General features: G+C 43.2%; 1 protein-coding gene across 4 annotated transcripts in view; it reads left to right on the forward strand.

Moving 5' to 3' along the window:
- The window catches only part of CCDC178 (coiled-coil domain containing 178), a 236,268-nt gene that overhangs the window by 20,742 nt on the left and 198,235 nt on the right, over window positions 1-17,291 (forward strand). For all 4 annotated transcript variants that reach the window (XM_072151999.1, XM_072152000.1, XM_072152001.1 and 1 more), the window contains 4 exons: window positions 2,904-3,107; window positions 6,189-6,409; window positions 7,100-7,242; window positions 10,823-10,976. In XM_072151999.1, the coding sequence (XP_072008100.1) occupies window positions 2,904-3,107; window positions 6,189-6,409; window positions 7,100-7,242; window positions 10,823-10,976 (722 nt within the window). The remainder of the gene's footprint in view (window positions 1-2,903; window positions 3,108-6,188; window positions 6,410-7,099; window positions 7,243-10,822; window positions 10,977-17,291) is intronic.

Genomic DNA, 17,291 nt, shown 5'->3' on the forward strand with positions numbered 1-17,291 from the left:
TTTCAATCTGAGTCTCAGCATCTTTAGTTAACATTTAAAGCTAATATGTAAAGTTTAAAGAGGACCTGTCACCCCCCCCCCCATAATCCTCTCCCCAGCAGCTTTCTATTTATGCCATTTTAAAAAAAATTTATGATGCGAAAGTGTGTTTTAATGATCCGATCTCAAATAAGAGGTTGGATCCTCGTATCATTAGAGCTGCAGTCCGCCGTATTCATGAGGGGGCCGGCTGACACCCCCACCACGCCCACCATGGTGCAGATATGTTTTTTTTTGTCATTTGCACAGCATTATGAATTATTTTCCAGCTTCCCAGTACATAGCAGGAGATATAACATAACATTACACAAGAAAAATACAATTTGTTATGCAGAAAACAAGCACTTATATAGCTCTGCACACTGAAACATAGAAGAGGGGAACAATAAAACTGATGCACAATAATGAAATAAGGCATTGTATGGAAGGGGTTATTTCTTTTTTTTTTTTTTAAGCAAGAAAATTCTTTATTCACTATTTCACATAATACATAATACAACCATACGCTACATCCAAGATTAGTTGTTGAACCAATACTTATACAGAAATATTCCTCATGAAGACAGTTCGTGCAACTGTTGCATAGCTGTATTTTTACACATATTATAAGTCAAATAACTTAAGTCAACAGAGTCCCCAAAAGTATTAACAGCAGAGGGCCTTTAACAACATCTACCAACCACCTTTTCCACCCTCTCCATCCCCCAGCAGGAGAGAAAAAAAGAAAAAAACAACCCCCTTATTCTCAATGCCATTTGGACCAAATATTTTCCCATTTGGTTATCTGCCTTTCGGCCTTGCAACATATTTTCTCGTATTGTGCCACTCTTAGTGTTAAATTATACCAGAGTGCCTTTGAAGGAGGTTCTTTGGCTCCCAACTTGTGAGCTACACAAACAAATGCTAGATTCATCACCCTTGCTATTATATCCTTTTCAGCCTTAGCAGCCCACTCATAATCAATAAGCCCGAGAATAGCAGTTCTCACTGATGGAGTACATTCCCAGCCCAAATTACCAGATTTTTACTCAAAAACTTCTAGTCAGAATTCACTCATCGCAGGGCACTCCCAAACTACATGTAAGAAGCTAGCGTCCAGCCTATTACACTTATAGCAGCTTGAGTCTTCATGAACTTTCATTCGATATAATAGCGCCGGGGTGTAATAGATTCTATAAACCATACTAAACTGTATCACCCTAAAATTCCAGTTGAGTGAACAACCTTTCATATTCCTGTATATCTTCCCCCATTCAATTCTATCAAGTGCCCCAATCTCCTCCTGCCATTTTACCATAGACCCCTGAACAAACTTATTTGAATACTCCTTCACAACGTGCTTATAAATTTTAATTACTATTTTAGTAGTGCTCGTGACTGTTCTGACCAGCTCCAAACACTCATGAGATTCTTTCTTTAATTTAATCGCGTTTACCCCTCTTCAATGCATGTGAGAATTGCATATACCTGAATAAATCATTCCCTTGCAACCTGTGTTTCATCTTTAATTGTTCAAACGAAATTACCTTATTTTCACACACTACTTGTGATATGTACTTCACACCTTTTTTAACCCAGAACCCACTATCCGGTAGCGATTTTAGGTCTGGCAAATTTCTATTAAGCCACCGAGGTGACTCTTCTAGGAAACCATGAACACTTGCAGGGAATCACTGAGATATAATACCATATTGTCTGCATATAGACAAATCTTGTCCTTTATGCCGCAGGCCCCGCCGCCCTTAATCCCAGGATCCTCCCTAATCATAATGGCAAGAGGTTCTATATACAAAGCATATAAGAGCGGGGATAGCGGGCACCCCTGACGGGTGCCCCTAGATAATGAAAAGAATTCAGAAAATAAGTCCCCCATTTTTATTCTAGCTAAGGGACAACTATACATACTTCTTACAAAACCAATAAATCTGTCCCCTATGCCGAATTTAGCCAGCACCTTCCAGAGGAAACTCCACTCCACCCTGTCGAACGCCTTAACCGCGTCCAAAGACAGGATGGAGCGGAGATCCCCCCGGCCCATTTCTATGGCTGAAAAAATCCTAAGCATGCATTCGCTTATCCATCTGTTAGGGAAGCCTTTCTGATCGTTGTGTAAAATGTCCTGGACTACCTTTTGTAATCTACGTGCCAAAGCCTTCGCCAATATTTTTATGTAAATACTTAATAGCGATATCGGGCGAAACATGCCAACTTCCAAGGAAAGCAAAATGAGATCTGGCAGATGTTATTTTAAATGGCAGTAACTGTTAGGCCCCTTTCCCACTTGCGTTCCAGATCACGTCAGAGTCTGATCAGGGTGCGATTAGGGTTTGGTCAGTGAAAAACTGACATTTTGCATCACAGTTCAATCAGTTTTCAGTAAGAGTTTGTTCAGTGTCTCAGTGAAATGGACTCAGGACTGAGGTCTATCACTTCTATGGCAATTGATGCCTGAAAAAAAGAGTGCAATGTATTTTTGAAGCGTCTCCATATACTTGTATGGTGCGTTTTTCACGCATCTGACTTGCAAAAGTAGAGCATGCTGAGATTTAAATATGGTTTAAAAAAACACACATGTGTGTGTGAAAAAGATGCAAGTCTGAAAAAGCCCATTGATTACAATGGGTCAGAGTGCAATGCAAGTTCTGCGCAGAACACGCACGTGAAAAACACAAGTGTAGAAGGGGCCTTGATGTTTGATATATGCAAGAAACTATTCTATCTGATAAATCATCAATACTATGAATAATTCAAAAGGATGCAAATACATTTTTCCATGTGTTTTCCACTTTTTGCTGCCTGTATGTTTAGTGTAGAAACATTGGTTAAAACAAATGTCCACGTTTTTCTTTTTTCAAATTTCCCAGCGCAATGTGGAGATTCATCTATGAAGATAGACGTCAATGCTGTCATTTCCGAAGTTGTAGAGCTGATATGGAGGTTGGAAAACGACCGTCATGAAGCAGAAGAGGCCTTGAAGCTAGAGAAGGAAAGAAAAGGATGTCTGGTCACACAAATAGATCTTCTCTCCAAGTGGAAACTCTATAACTTTCCCGAAGCTGTTCAAAAAGGTAAAGTAATTCACTCATTTCCTTTCGGTGGCTTTTGATTCCTTTTTACAATATTAACATTTATTCACTAGATGAGAAATTCCTGGAGGAAAATTTTCCTTATTAAATACTCTCCACAATATGGACAGCCTTATAAGCTCCACCCTCGCTCAATCTCACCTTTCTCACTAAAGCAGTTTTTTTTATATATAGTGAGCTTTAAGTAGTTCGTCCAACTTTCTTGTCAAGGGGTGGTCTGCTCATTGAGTCACTGAAAAAAATTGGTCCTGGGGGGCTATTCTCAAAGGCATGGTATAGGCAATGTCTATCTAATAGCAATGCTGGGCAGATTATGTGTTATTTAAGAAACTAGCAGTAGTTTAATATGAAATCATTGATTATGTTCACTTGGGGTTTTCTTGAAAACAACACAAAGTAAAATATTAGTATAGGAGATGAATGTGTGGTTAGTGTAGGATAGTACAAGTAGACAGTGGTGCTCCAGAGATCCTGCAGACAGTAGTATAGCTATAGGTGGGGCAGTGGTCGCAGGTTATCACATACAGACTAGGCTATAATGATTCTGGGGAGCGCTGCTGAATCATCTTGCTCAGAGAACTGTGTAGCCATATAATATAAGCAGTACAGACCTCTTTCACAGTGAGGAAAAAAGCCAGGGCAAAGATGGAGCCTTTAGAGGTGAGTAACCCATTGGACCTGAGGTATACAGAATTAGCCATTCCACTGTTCTTCACCATGGATCTTAACATTAAACCCTAGAATACAAAGGATACTGGAGTTAAACCTTTTGTTCCTCTAGACCACCAGTGAAACCTACATTAACCGGTTCAATGCTCAAATCCACCAGGAATTTTTAGATTAATCTATGCTGACATTCACCCCTATATTGTCTTAAACCATCACAAATTAGGATCTTAAAACATTCACTGCTTTAAGCCTGCAGGCATATTAACATGCACCTAGAATCACCATAGATCAGCAGTGATTCTGATGTATTTCATGCTATAGACATACAGGCATTAACCCTTTACTCTAATTACCTGTATGCTTTATAGATAATTATGCATGTATTGTATATTAATATTTTTATGCAGTTATGTATTGCCTGGTTTAGTGGGAACATTGCGCAGATTCCTAACTCGCTCATTTTCCAGCTGTGACGTTTATAGGAAATATCAGAAACAATGCATCTGAAAATTATGGGTGGACCACCACCATGGAGGAGCGATGAGGGGGGTTGTACTAGAGCCCATGATTCTTGAGCCCCTAGTTAGAACCCCTTGAATCTCCTGATTTAGTTTTTGTGGATAAAACCCATTTAGGTAGTAGGTTAGCTGATCAGTCTTTCCACTATGACACCAAATATTATCCAGACTTAGATCTGTTTTGGATAGCAATTATATGACATCCAGCTTTTTTTGCTTTAGTCCTTTGAATTCTGTAATTCTGTTTCTTTTTGTGTCAAGTATTTGCTCTTGCTTCTAATTCCTTTGGGGTGCTCATTAGGAAGCAGGTTACGTCTCCATGTATCTGCTCCATTGAGCTCATTTACTAAGTGACACTTATTAATGCTGATTTGCATGCGCTATTTTGCTGTGATGTACGTATACAAATATAGGGGAATAATGCAAGAAATATTGCTTGAGCAAATGAGAACATCTTGATAAATTGATTACATTGAGTTAAATGCCTTTTTAAACAGTTGTATCATTTGTCGGATGTTGGTATTTAATTATTAACTTGTGTCTCGATACTGTTGTTTGCCATATTTAGCTTTGGTTCAGTCGAGTGAAACAAACATGCTTCATAGTATAATAGGACAGTTAATGGCAATTTGATTAATGCATGATAATGATTTGGGGATAAGATTATAGCAAGGATATCATTGAAATGCTTATTTTAGCTATGGTATAGCTTTTAGCTTCATTACTTTCATAGCATTAAGGATTACATGTATATATAATTTTTTGTGTTACCACTAAGACACATCCCTGTACCATTAAGACATGTCTTGGTAGAACAAATTTATGTAACCCTCCTTGTGGGCTGCCATATTGGAGACATCTCCTTCAAGTACTTAATGTATAAAATGGGTATAGTATAATACATATAACCGGCCCGGGAAGGGGGCGGGGTAAGAAAAGAAGAAAAAACTTATACTCACCTTCGCCGACGCTTCCGTTGGCCTGCGCCGTCTCCTGTCAGCGGTAGGGCAATGAAAAGTTATACAATTTTCCAATATACTTAGTTTCAGTTTTTCATGGTCTTCTTATAGAGTAAGTCAGTGGTGCCGAACCTATGGCACAGGTGCCAGAGACGGCACTCAGAGCCCTTTCTGTGGGCACCCGAGGCATCACCCAAGTATACCAGACAGGCCTCAAAGAATCTTCCTGCATTTCCAAGCAACTTAAAAGATAATGTTTTCGGTCATATATTTAAGTGATACTTTCTTTGCTACTTGGGTATGTAGGAAGAGGGAGAATGAGTAGACAGGACCGAATTATCTTTGGAGGACCTCCTGCTGGCCCCACAATTCTCTGTGTACAAAGGGACACTGGAAAGAAGCTAAAATGATGCAAATTTTCCATCTTGTCCTCAGGAGGCCAATATGATCAAACGTTGTTGAAGAACAGGGAACAATAAGTTACCACTCTAATTTTTGGTTTGCACCTCCCAATAAATAAGGGGGGGTTTTGGGTTGAAGTTTGGGCACTCAGCCTCTAAAAGGTTTGCTATCACTGGAGTAAGTGTATTATAACGAGCTGTGTGACATCACATAACCATGATCCGTGTTTTCATGGTACTTCCACAGGATGTAAATAAAGACGCTTCCTATAGAATCACAGCAAGCAGAGATCCATAAAACTGTGAGGAATTTTCATATAGAAAGTATATAGAAAATTGTATACATTCATTACATAAAATTACACAATATAATTTAAACACAGCGATCCCTTTAAAATCATTTTTAGCAAATTACATTAACTTGATAAATTTGCAGATAAAGCCATGTTTTTATTACATTAAAAGTAAACAGTTTGAGTGCAATGTGTTGTAACCATTTTCCTTTGCTCCGGACAGAGTATGATGCCTGCGCTCAGGATCATTCTGAATTACAGTGGCTTATCTCATGTAAAAAGCAAGAGCTGGAGAAAGCAAGGGAAACAATGGCAAAGACTGAAGCTGTTAAAATACGACTTGAAGAGAAAATTGACTTTATTGAGAAACATCGCCCTCTGCTGGACGATAAACTTAATCTGGAGGGCGACGCCATGAGCAGGATCAAACAGGCACAGGCTGAAGTAAGCTGTAATAACTTGTGATATAGCTCGTTTCCCTTTACACATGTAAATAAGGACTATAGGATGTGGTGTTCCTAATGACAATGTCTATTGCCCTGGAGTATAAAAAAATAACCGGGTCAGAATGGACCCCATCACCCATGAAAACGGAAGAAAGTGACTAATGATCTAACAAGACTCCAGAGGGCCCCATATGCCTAAATCCTCACTGTTGTCACCCTTCCGCGTTCACTGCGGCGATCGCCCCCAGTAAAGCCCTATAGACGCTGGGTTTACCATGACCATTACCATTAAATAAGATGCAGCTGCTGCCTTCTTCCTCTACGACCCCTTACAGATTCTAATTCTAATCTGTCAGGTGTACCGTAGTCGATTAAGTGTCCCATGGGCCCTGGACTGTTCACACAACTAGGGCCCCCCACCACCACCCAATGTTTGTTGTATGTTAGAGAACCACTCTTTTACCTTAAACTTGTTCTGCTCATAAAGTAATTTAACTTTAGCATATATTATTGTCAACAGCTTCAACTCAACTACAATATTTTCATAAAAACCTGATAAAAAAAAAAAAAAGAAATCCCACATTTGTATAGTAGTATTGTATCCATGTGTGGAATTTTACATTCTGATTTCCAGTTCAATCATATTCTTATTTTTATCTAAGCTTCTATTGTTAAATTTCTCATTAAGGCAACAATATTACTAAATGAAGCGGAAATAAAGAGAATGTCTGCCCAGATGAGTTTTGAGAAAGTTACTGCAGAAGTGAACCAAGAGAGAAACAAGATGGCTGCTAAGGTAGCTGATTTGAAGAGGAATCTGCAGTCTTGCAGGTAAGAGCAGATTTCCTCAAACATTCCCTCAGCCTGTTCCTATAAGATCACGTAGATGTACGTCATAAGTTGAATGTAGTTCCTACAGCATGCCATATATGGACATCACCTCAGATGCACCTACATGATATGGAACAAGAATGTGGCTGTATTCCGGCAGACGGGTAAACCAAGCCTTTGTGTTGCCTGAGGCGAGCCATAGAGAGATGCCCCCCCCCATATATGTAGTATATCAGATAGATAGACAGCATAGAAAATAGATACAGCGTGCCGACATGTAGTATAAAATGCATACAACCTACGCCATGTAGTATAAAATGCATACAGCGTACAGCCTTGTAGTATAAAATGCATACAGCGTACAGCCTTGTAGTATAAAATGCATTCAGAGTTACACCATGTAGTATAAAATGCATACAGCGTACCACCATGTAGTATAAAATGCATACAGCATGCCGCCATGTAGTATAAAATGCATACAGAGTACCGCCATGTAGTATAAAATGCATACAGCGTGCCGCCATGTAGTATAAAATGCATACAGCGTACCGCCATGTATTATAAAATTCATACAGCGTGGCGCCATGTAGTATAAAACTTAAATTTGCAATTATTTCAGGGCTTCTACACCACTGACGTGGCGCAGAAGCCCTGATAAATATCACCAATACTGCATACACATTCACACACATACAGTATTTACAACATAAACACACACTGCACATACATACAGCAAATATAAACACACACATACATATACCATATACAGAATATACATATATACAAACACACACATATATATACACACATCTATAAATACATATATACATACATATACATACATATTTACATATGCATACATATACATAGAAGTTACCTTACTTTTTTCCTCCTCTACGGTCCTGGCAGGCTCTGCCTAGTCCTCCGGCAGGGGGGACCGGTGTTAGGTAGGGAACCAGGGTGGGGGGGTGAGAAGGTGGAGGAAGCCGGAGCCGGGATTGGAGGGGAGTTTGCAGGGAGTGCAGAAACCGGGAGTGGGCAGGTGGGGCTGCAGTCATGGGGACGTGCTGGCCGGCTGTCATGGGGAAGTGCTGGTCGGCAGGCGGGGGGATGTGCCAGCAGGCAGGAGCACGACGCTGCCCCCTCATCCAGCTGGAGGTGAGATTCTCAACTTGCCTCATGGCAGGTGCGTCCCTGCCTGCAGTAATGGCCAGGATATAAAGGAACTCTGATCCCTGGTGTACAAACCTGGAAACATCATGCAGTTTAGACAAAAAAAGGCTTGGGAGCACAAAAACCACCAACCCTATGCTAGGGGAAACCAACCCTGGGGGCAGCCCTGGGCCTCTACATTTTACAGGCTCTAGCTGTAATGTGCTGTCATATAATGATATGTTTATAACATTGCTAAAAGTTACATTCACCAAAGAAAAAAGAATGCAAGAAGCCACATTGGCCAGGTTTCTGGGGTAATTTATGCAAAAAAAGTCTTTTGTCACATTTATGAAGGCTTCCTTTTCCGACTTTTCCAACAAAGGGGGTGTGGCCTTTAAAAGAGGGACGTGCATGGTCTCAGGAAAAAGGATTGTGGTGCACAGTTTAAATCAGCTAAAATCAGTTTAAAAGTAGAACTAGAAAGTTTTAAAGTGCGACAAATTCATCATCACAATGATGAAGCTCTCTCAGCAAAAGACTAGTGTTGTCCAGCTCTGCAGTCACCGCGCCTGCGACACATTAATGAATTTCTCCAAATGTATTTAAATAAAGATAATGGGGGTCATTTACTAAGGGCCCGAATCATGATTTTACATTGGGTTGGCCGAAAATTACCATTTTGCGGCGAATTGCCCCTGGCTTTTGGCGCACGCGATCGGATTGTGGCGCATCAGCACCGGCATGCACGTGACGGAAATCAGGGGCGTGGCCGTCGGAAAACCCATCGGATTTGTAAAAGTCGCCCTATTTTTTTAAAAAAATGTATCGCTTGACACACACTTACCAGCACCCAGCCTAGCTTGGTGAACTCCGGCGGACTTCAGTGCAGCAGCGACACCTGGTGGACATCAGGCGCACTTCCTTAGTGAATCGCCGGAAGACACCAATCAGCGTCGGAGAACCCGCTGCTGGATCGTGAATGGACCAGGTAAGTAAATCTGCCCCATTTTATTCAATTACTTACAAAATCATAACTATATCATACATTATCATAAACATATAGGGGGATATTTATCATACGCTGGCGCTCGTGCGCCAGCGTATGATCGCCCCGCCGCTGCAAATTCGCAACCCGATACATCAAGAGGCTTCTGCCTCTTGATGTATCGGGCTGCCAGCAGCGCAGCGCTTATCCTACGCCAGACAGGGCCTGGCGTAGAAAAAAAATGCGGCCGGCGACTTTTCACATATGAAAAGTCGCCGACAGCAGCAAGTGCGCAGGCGCGGGGACAGTAACGCCCCGCGCCAGCCCACTCTCGTCCGGCCATGCCCCCTGCTCGGCCGGCCGCGCCCCCCCCTTCACGCCCCTTCACGCCCCACTGGCGTGAAGGTGGCGGATTGGGGAAAATAATCGCAAAAGCTAGCAATAAGCCAGCATTTGCGATTATTTCAGGGCCTCAGCGCCACTGGCGGTGCGCAGAGGTCCTGATAAATATGCCCCATATTCTCACTGTTGATTTAACAATTATTTAAGAATTGTGTAAGGTGGAGTTTTAATTTTTATATTTGCTACTTATCAAACTTGTCAAACTTTGATTGCCATGTCTCTTATCATCTTACTGAAAGGAAAAGTAAGAGATGTGCTGAGCAGAGGCTGATAAGCTGTGTAAGAAGAAAGTGCTAATAGATTACTATAGCCATTCCCACAACAGAAAGTGTTAAAATATGTGGCCAGAGTTGTATAAAAATATGGAGAGTAGTATATAAGAAACACTCCGATACAATATTAAAAATGAGAATACAGGTAGTCCCCAGGTTACGTACAAGATAGGTTCTTTAGGTTTGTTCTTAAGTTGAATTTGTATGTAAGTCGGAACTGTACATTTTATGATTGTAGCTCCAGTAAAAAAAAAAAAAAATGTCCCAGTGACAATTGGATTTTCAAAATTTTTGGTGTCCTTAACTAGCGGACCGCCTGTGTAAGATTCTTTTTTAACCTTTTTATCAGTCAAAAAATTATGAGAAAAATATGAATTGTGTAGTGAAAAAAAAGGGTCCTCAAACAGCTAAGGAGTCTATGGATTTTCCTTCTAAAGCTTGGGCTGCAGGGAATCTGGTGATCATTCAGAATTTCTATATTTTGTAGATGATTTAGGATCCAGGGCCACTTTTAGGGTGTATTGGTTTACGTTGGGGGGAGTTGGAAGAGACTGCCAAAGTGAAAGGATTAAGAAATTACAACAATAAATCCTTTCCCAATACACATGTCTCTAACTGTAGCCTCACAGCTAAATAATTTGTACTTCTACCTACCTCTTATTTAAGTGCATATTTTATAAATGGCAACAACCTCTTTAACCATTGATATATTTATACATATGTCAACATTAATGGTATACCACACATATATTTCAATCTATAATAGAGACAATTTAAGCAATTCTGAGAAAAAATGGGAAGAATATTCTACAGATTTGGTGAACACTGACAAACAGATTGAGGATGGTAAAAAACTCTACAGTGACTTATTGAGTGAAAAGCAGCAACTAATAGAAAGTGAAAACTCATGGAATCAACAAGTAAGTACAATAAATTATATATATATATTTTTTTTAGAAAAGTATATAAAAGTATAGGTTCTCTGGAAAGGTTGGCCCCAACACTTCCCCTCTGTTCATACTTTCAGGGGGTGATCATCTCCATCCAGATCAGACCTGGGTCTGTGGTTAGTTGTTGCCTACCCAATGCCCAGTGTGACAACAGTAATGCAGTGCAATGCATAAGCTCTACAGTGTATTAATCTGAACAAGGAATCAGATGACTGTGTGCTTATGTTAAAGTGGGACAAAAAACAAAAGTTTAAAAGTAGAAAAATAATTAAATAAATTAACATGCCCAAATGTTCTGTTTTTTATAAAAATGACTTGTAATATAAAAAGTGTAAAACAGTCAATAATCACAGTTTAGGTATAATATCTACATCACATACAATTAAACAAAATAATGATATAGAGCAAAGAGACGAAAGTATCCTTAAATGATATCAATAAAAAGTTTCAACCAACCTTCTGCTGTCAGTTTTCATGATGAAAAGTTCTCTGACAGTGTTTATGATGGAGCAGTCTTCTGGCAGTGTATATGATTGGGCAGTGTTCTGGCAGTGGTTATGTTGGGGCAATTTTCTGGCAGTGTATATGATGGGGCAGTCTTCTGGCAGTGGTTATGATGGGACAATCCTCTGGCAGTGTATATGATTGGGCAGTATTCTGGCAGTGGTTATGATGGGGCAATTTTCTGGCAGTGTACATGATGGAGCAGTCTTCTGGCAGTGTATACTATGGAGAAGTCTTCTTGTAGTGTTTATGATGGAGCAGTCTTCTTGCAGTGCATATGATGGGGCAGTCTTATGGCAGTGGATATGATGGGGCAGTCTTATGGCAGTGCATATGATGGGGCAGTTTTATGGCAGTGCATATGTTGGGGCAGTCTTATGGAAGTGCATATGATGCATGACCCATATGTATATGACCCATGTCCCGTGGGCCTCTCTGTGCCCCCTCATCTCAGCAGAAGCTCAACTTAACTGTCTGCGTTCCACCATCTGTCTCTTAACTGTCTCCTCACTGCGATAATTGGCGCTGAACAGCCACCTTCCCTGTTAAATTCCTGGTCCCTTCCTGTGTCCCCAGCTGGATTTTTGAGAAAGCCTCTGAGAAAGTGTTCCTGTTGTTATTCCTGCGATTTCCCGTTGTGACCTTAATTCCTGTTTCTGACTCTGATCTTGTGCCGCTTTTCCTCCTGCCTGACCACGACTCTGCCTCCGCCTCACGATTCTCTACCTTGCCTTGACTGCCACTGCGAGCAGAGTTGTGCCTGTGGAGCGACCTGGTGGTATCCCGCTGCAGCAAGTTCAACCTGCTTTGCAGCAGGCTCTAGTGAAAACCGGGTGCCATTTAGACTCCGCTCCCAGGTGCCGGATTTAATCATCACTTGCAATGGTACAGTGGGTCCACTGCCTCTGAATCCTGACAGTAAAATCCGGCCATGGATTCTGCCAAGCAGGGCCGCATCTGCCATGAGGCGAGATGAAAATCTCGCCTCAGGCGGCAGAATGCGGATCCCTGTAAAGGGCGGCGAAATTCGCCGCTCTAAAGTGGACGATTTGGGCGCCCGTTACCGCCCGAATCGCCCACCAGCTAAATAAATCGCGCCAGTCTCTTTAAGACACAGACGCGAATTATTATGTGGAGCGTCACAACGCCTTTCCGGCAGCTGCGTCGCTCCGTTCTAATCAGTGACACAGGCGTCATGACCTCCTCGGTCGGTGATGGAGCCGTTCCCACCCAGAAAGCACTCAAAGGTCGAACCCTCAAGTGCGGCTTCTTCTCTAAGACCTTTTCAGCCACAGAGAGGAACTACTCTATTGGTGATTGGGAGCTTATGGCCATAAAACTTGCTAGGGAAGACTGCCATTATTTTCTGGAGGCAGCTCGTCATCCACTCAGTAGCTATACTGATCACAAGAACCTCCTGTACCTCCAGACTGCTCAGCATCTCAATCCCCCACAGGGTTGCTGGTACCTCTGCTTTTCTCCGTTCAACTTCTTCATTCACTTTTGTCCAGCTGAGAAGAACGTCAAAGCTGATGCCCTCTCCCGTGTCTTTGATGTTGTTGGGGAAAAACCAGCTCCTCAACATATTGTTCATCCTGAATGACTGTTTGTTTCTGCTTCTGTGGACCTACGGCATCTTCCTCCTGGCAAGACCTATGTCGGACCAGATCTTCGGATGAGGATACTAAATTGGGGACATTGCTCTTGTATGACTGGGCACCCTGGGGTGCAGAGTTCTATCATCCTCTTATCTTGTTACTACTGGTGGCCAAATCTGGTCAAGGACATGCAAGATTTTGTGAGTTCCTGCGCTTTATGTGCAAGTAACAAATCGTCTCATCTCAAGCCAGCAGGTTTGCTCCTGCCGTTGCCGATATCCAGTTGCTCGTGGAGTCACATAGCCATGAACTTTATTACGGATCTCCCATCTTCTTCTGGTAATACAATCATCTGAGTGGTAAATGATTCTGCCGGTGCCACAGCTTTCTTTGTTGTTTATGGATGACATCCACGCCTACCTTTTCATCTCTCTGTATATTCTGATGTTCCTGCTGTGGAAAATTTGGTTGAAGAACAGACTCGTAAAGCTCTACTTCGGGCGTCCGCACCAAAACTCAGGCCGATAAGAAACGCAGACCTCCCCCAGTTTTTTTCTCCAATTGATAAAGTGTGGCTCTCCTCCAGATATGGTTGAGATCCCCAACTATAAACTAGGTCCACGTTTCCTGGGTCCATTTGAGGTGCTGAAGCGTATCAACCCGGTGGCCTATAAGTTCCGCCTTCCTCCCAAACTCCTTCCATGTCTCTCTTCCGAAGCCAGTCATCTTGAAACGCTTCTCCCGGCAAGTGCCTCCTCCTGTGGCTGAGTCCACAAATGTCTTCAAGGTTAAGGAGGTCCTGGATACGAAGACAGTTAGAGGAAAAAGGTTCTTCCTTGTCAACTGGAAGGGGTTTGGGCCTCAGGAGAGATCATGGGAGCCTGAGGATAACATCTTCGATCGTACTATTCTGCAGAGGTTCCTTCAGACCAAGAAGAGGGAAAGGCCAAAGGGGGGGTACTGTCATGGGTGCTCCTGCGACCCATGTCCGAGTCAAAGGCGCACTCCTGTGTCTCTCTGTGCTCCCTCATCTCAGCAGCAGCTCAGTTTACCTGTCTGCAGTCCGCCGGCGGTCTCCTCACTCCTGCGCGCATGTCCCAGCCTCCTAGGGCATGCGTGCACCGGCTTTCTGAGATTTAAAGGGCCAGCGCACTAATAATTGGCGCTGACTGCCCGGCTTCCCTGTTAAATTCCTGGCTCCTTCCTGTGTCCTCTGTTGGATCTTTGTGCCTCGTGCCTCTGAGAAACCGTTCCCGTTGTTATTCTTGTGATTATTGTGATTTCCCATTGTGACCTCGATTCCTGTTCCTGACAACAATTCTCTGCCGCCTGTCCTGACCTCCTGCCTGACCACGACTCTGCCTCCGCCTCACGATTCTGTACCTCGCCTTGGCCACCACTGCAAGCAAATTGTGCCTGTGGAGCGACCTGGTGGTATCCTGCCGCAGCAAGTCCAACCCGCTTTGTGGCGGGCTCTGGTGAAAACCAGGTGCTACTCTGGTGACTCTGCTCCCAGGTGTCGGCTTACGTCATGGCTTGGGGTGCTACAGTGGGTCCACTACCCCTGAATACTGACAGGCAGTGGTTATATGATGGGGCAGTCTTCTGACAGTGTATATGGTGGGGCAGTCTTCCGTCAGTGTATATGATGGAGTGGTCTTTTGGCAGTGTATATGATGGAGCAGTCTTCTGTCAATGTATTTGATGGAACAGTCGTCTGGTAGTTTATATGATGATGCAGTCTTCTGGTAGTGTAGATGATGATGCAGTCTTTTGCCAGTGTATATGATGGAGCGTTTTTTTGCCAGTGTATATGATGAAGCAGTCTTCTGGCAGTTTATATGATGGGACAGTCTTCTGGCAGTGTATATGATCGAGAAAGAGTCTTCTGGCAGTGTTTATGATGGAGCAGTCTTCTGGCAGTGTTTATGATGGAGCAATCTTCTGGCAGTGTTTATGATGGAGCAATCTTCTGGCAGTGTTTATGATGGAGCAATCTTCTGGCAGTGTTTATGTGTTAGGATTGGGTACACAAAAGACAGGGGATAGTGTGCCCTGAGCTTGCCCCAGCCTCTGTCCCTTCCTATAGCCCCCCCACGCTAAACCGTGGGGCGACTACTTGAAGACTCGGAATACGCTGGTTAAAGTGGGGGAAGGGAAATACAAACAGACTGACAAACATAAAACACAAAAGAATCGTAAACTAGCCGGAGTCACAACGGGAGGGTACGTCAATAGCAAAGTCAGTAAGCAAATAGTCAATGTCAAAAACTAGCCGAGGTAACAACAATACAGATACAGAGCAATACAACCTAGTGCAGCAAGCGAGTGGAGAAAGAGATTTCAAACACTGGCACAGGTGACTAGTGAAGCTGCAATTTATGCAGCCAGAACTCCACCTCCAGAACCTGATAGGAGCTGGACAGCATCTGGGAATTAACCCCTCACGGTGCAGAACAACAGGCACCAAGCAGAGGTTCAAGTCCCAGCCACTCCTAGACAGCGCGAGATCTTAGCAGCCGCTGCCCAGGACGAGAGGTGGAGTTTGCGCGGACACGGAGAACGCTGCTGGCACCACCAGAAGTCCCAGCATTCTCCCTAGCGAACCTGACAGTAGGGTAGGTCTGATGAAACAACCTGAGTAACCGTGGAGCATGAACATCTCTAGCCGGAACCCAAGACCTATCCTCAGGACCAAAACCTTTCCAATGGACCAGGTACTGCAGGGAGTTACCTACCCATCTGGAATTCACAATTTTTTCTACCTCAAATTCCAGATTCCCCTCCACAATAGATGGAGAAGGAGGGTCAGAAAGAGGCAAAACAGGCTCAACATAGCGCTTCAGAAGACTCTTATGGAAGGTGTTATGGACCCGCCACCCTGCTGGAAGTGTAATCTTGAAGGAAACCGGGTTAACAATATGCGTAACAACAAACGGACCCACAAACCTGGGCGCAAACTTCAAAGAGGGGACCTTCAATTTAAGGTTTTTCGTGGATAACCACACTTTATCCCCCACCACAAACGTATCGGAGTTAGTGCGCCTTCTTTCAGTTTGTTGGACCATAGAATTTTGTGCCCTCTGAATATTCCCCCGAACCTGTGACCAGAGTGAGCGCAACTTGGATGTAATAGCTTCCGCTCGAAGGAATATTAGAGACAGGCACAGATGAAAAAGAGAAACGAGGATGAAAACCATAATTGCAGAAAAACGGAGATACCTGTGTGGAAGAACTACTGTGGTTATTAATAGCAAATTCTGCCAACGGAAGGAATTTCACCCACTGGTCCTGACTGTCCGAGACAAAGAGTCGCAGATATTGAATCATCTCCTGATTCATCCTCTCGGACTGACCATTAGACTCAGGGTGAAACGCCGACGAGAACGATAAATTAACTTCCAGTCTAGTACAAAATGCTCGCCAAAATTTGGAAACAAATTGTACGCCCCTATCTGACACAATATCATCTGGTATACCATGGAGGCGTACAATATTCTGTATAAACAATTCAGCTAATTCTTCAGCTGAAGGTAACTTTTTTAATGGAACAAAGTGTCCCATTTTAGAGAAACAGTCCACTACTACCCAAACCACTGTACAGCCTTGAGACGCTGGCAGATCAGTGACAAAGTCCATAGACACTTTAGACCACGGCCTGGTGGGAACTGAAAGCGGAAGAAGAGGCCCCTCAGGACGTCTCCTGGGAGTCTTTCCTCGCGCACAGACCTGACAGGCTTGGACAAATGCGTGCACATCCTTAGTCATGTGAGGCCACCAGTAACTTCTCTTCAAGAGATCCAAGGTGCTCCGCATTCCCGGATGACCTGCCAACACCGAGCAATGCGTCTCCTCCAACACTCTCAAACGACAAGAAAGAGGAACAAATAATTTGCCTTCCGGAAGGTCTTTAGGTGCAGATCTTTGTCCTGGTGGGAGGAGACCAGCACAACCCCTGGAGACAAAATATTACTGTCAGTAGCCTCTGGAAGCTCAGGGGTCCCGAAGCTACGGGACAAGGCATCAGCCTTCACATTTTTTGACCCAGGTCGGTAGGTGACCACAAAATTGAAGCGAGAGAAAAACAAGGCCCACCTAGCCTGACGTGAGTTCAAGCGTTTAGCAGTATCCAAATATACTAAGTTCTTATGATCCGTGAGCACAGTGACCGGATGAAGAGCTC

This window comes from Engystomops pustulosus, chromosome 5 (assembly GCF_040894005.1).
Source record: "Engystomops pustulosus chromosome 5, aEngPut4.maternal, whole genome shotgun sequence".
Classification (NCBI taxonomy): Eukaryota; Metazoa; Chordata; class Amphibia; order Anura; family Leptodactylidae; genus Engystomops; species Engystomops pustulosus.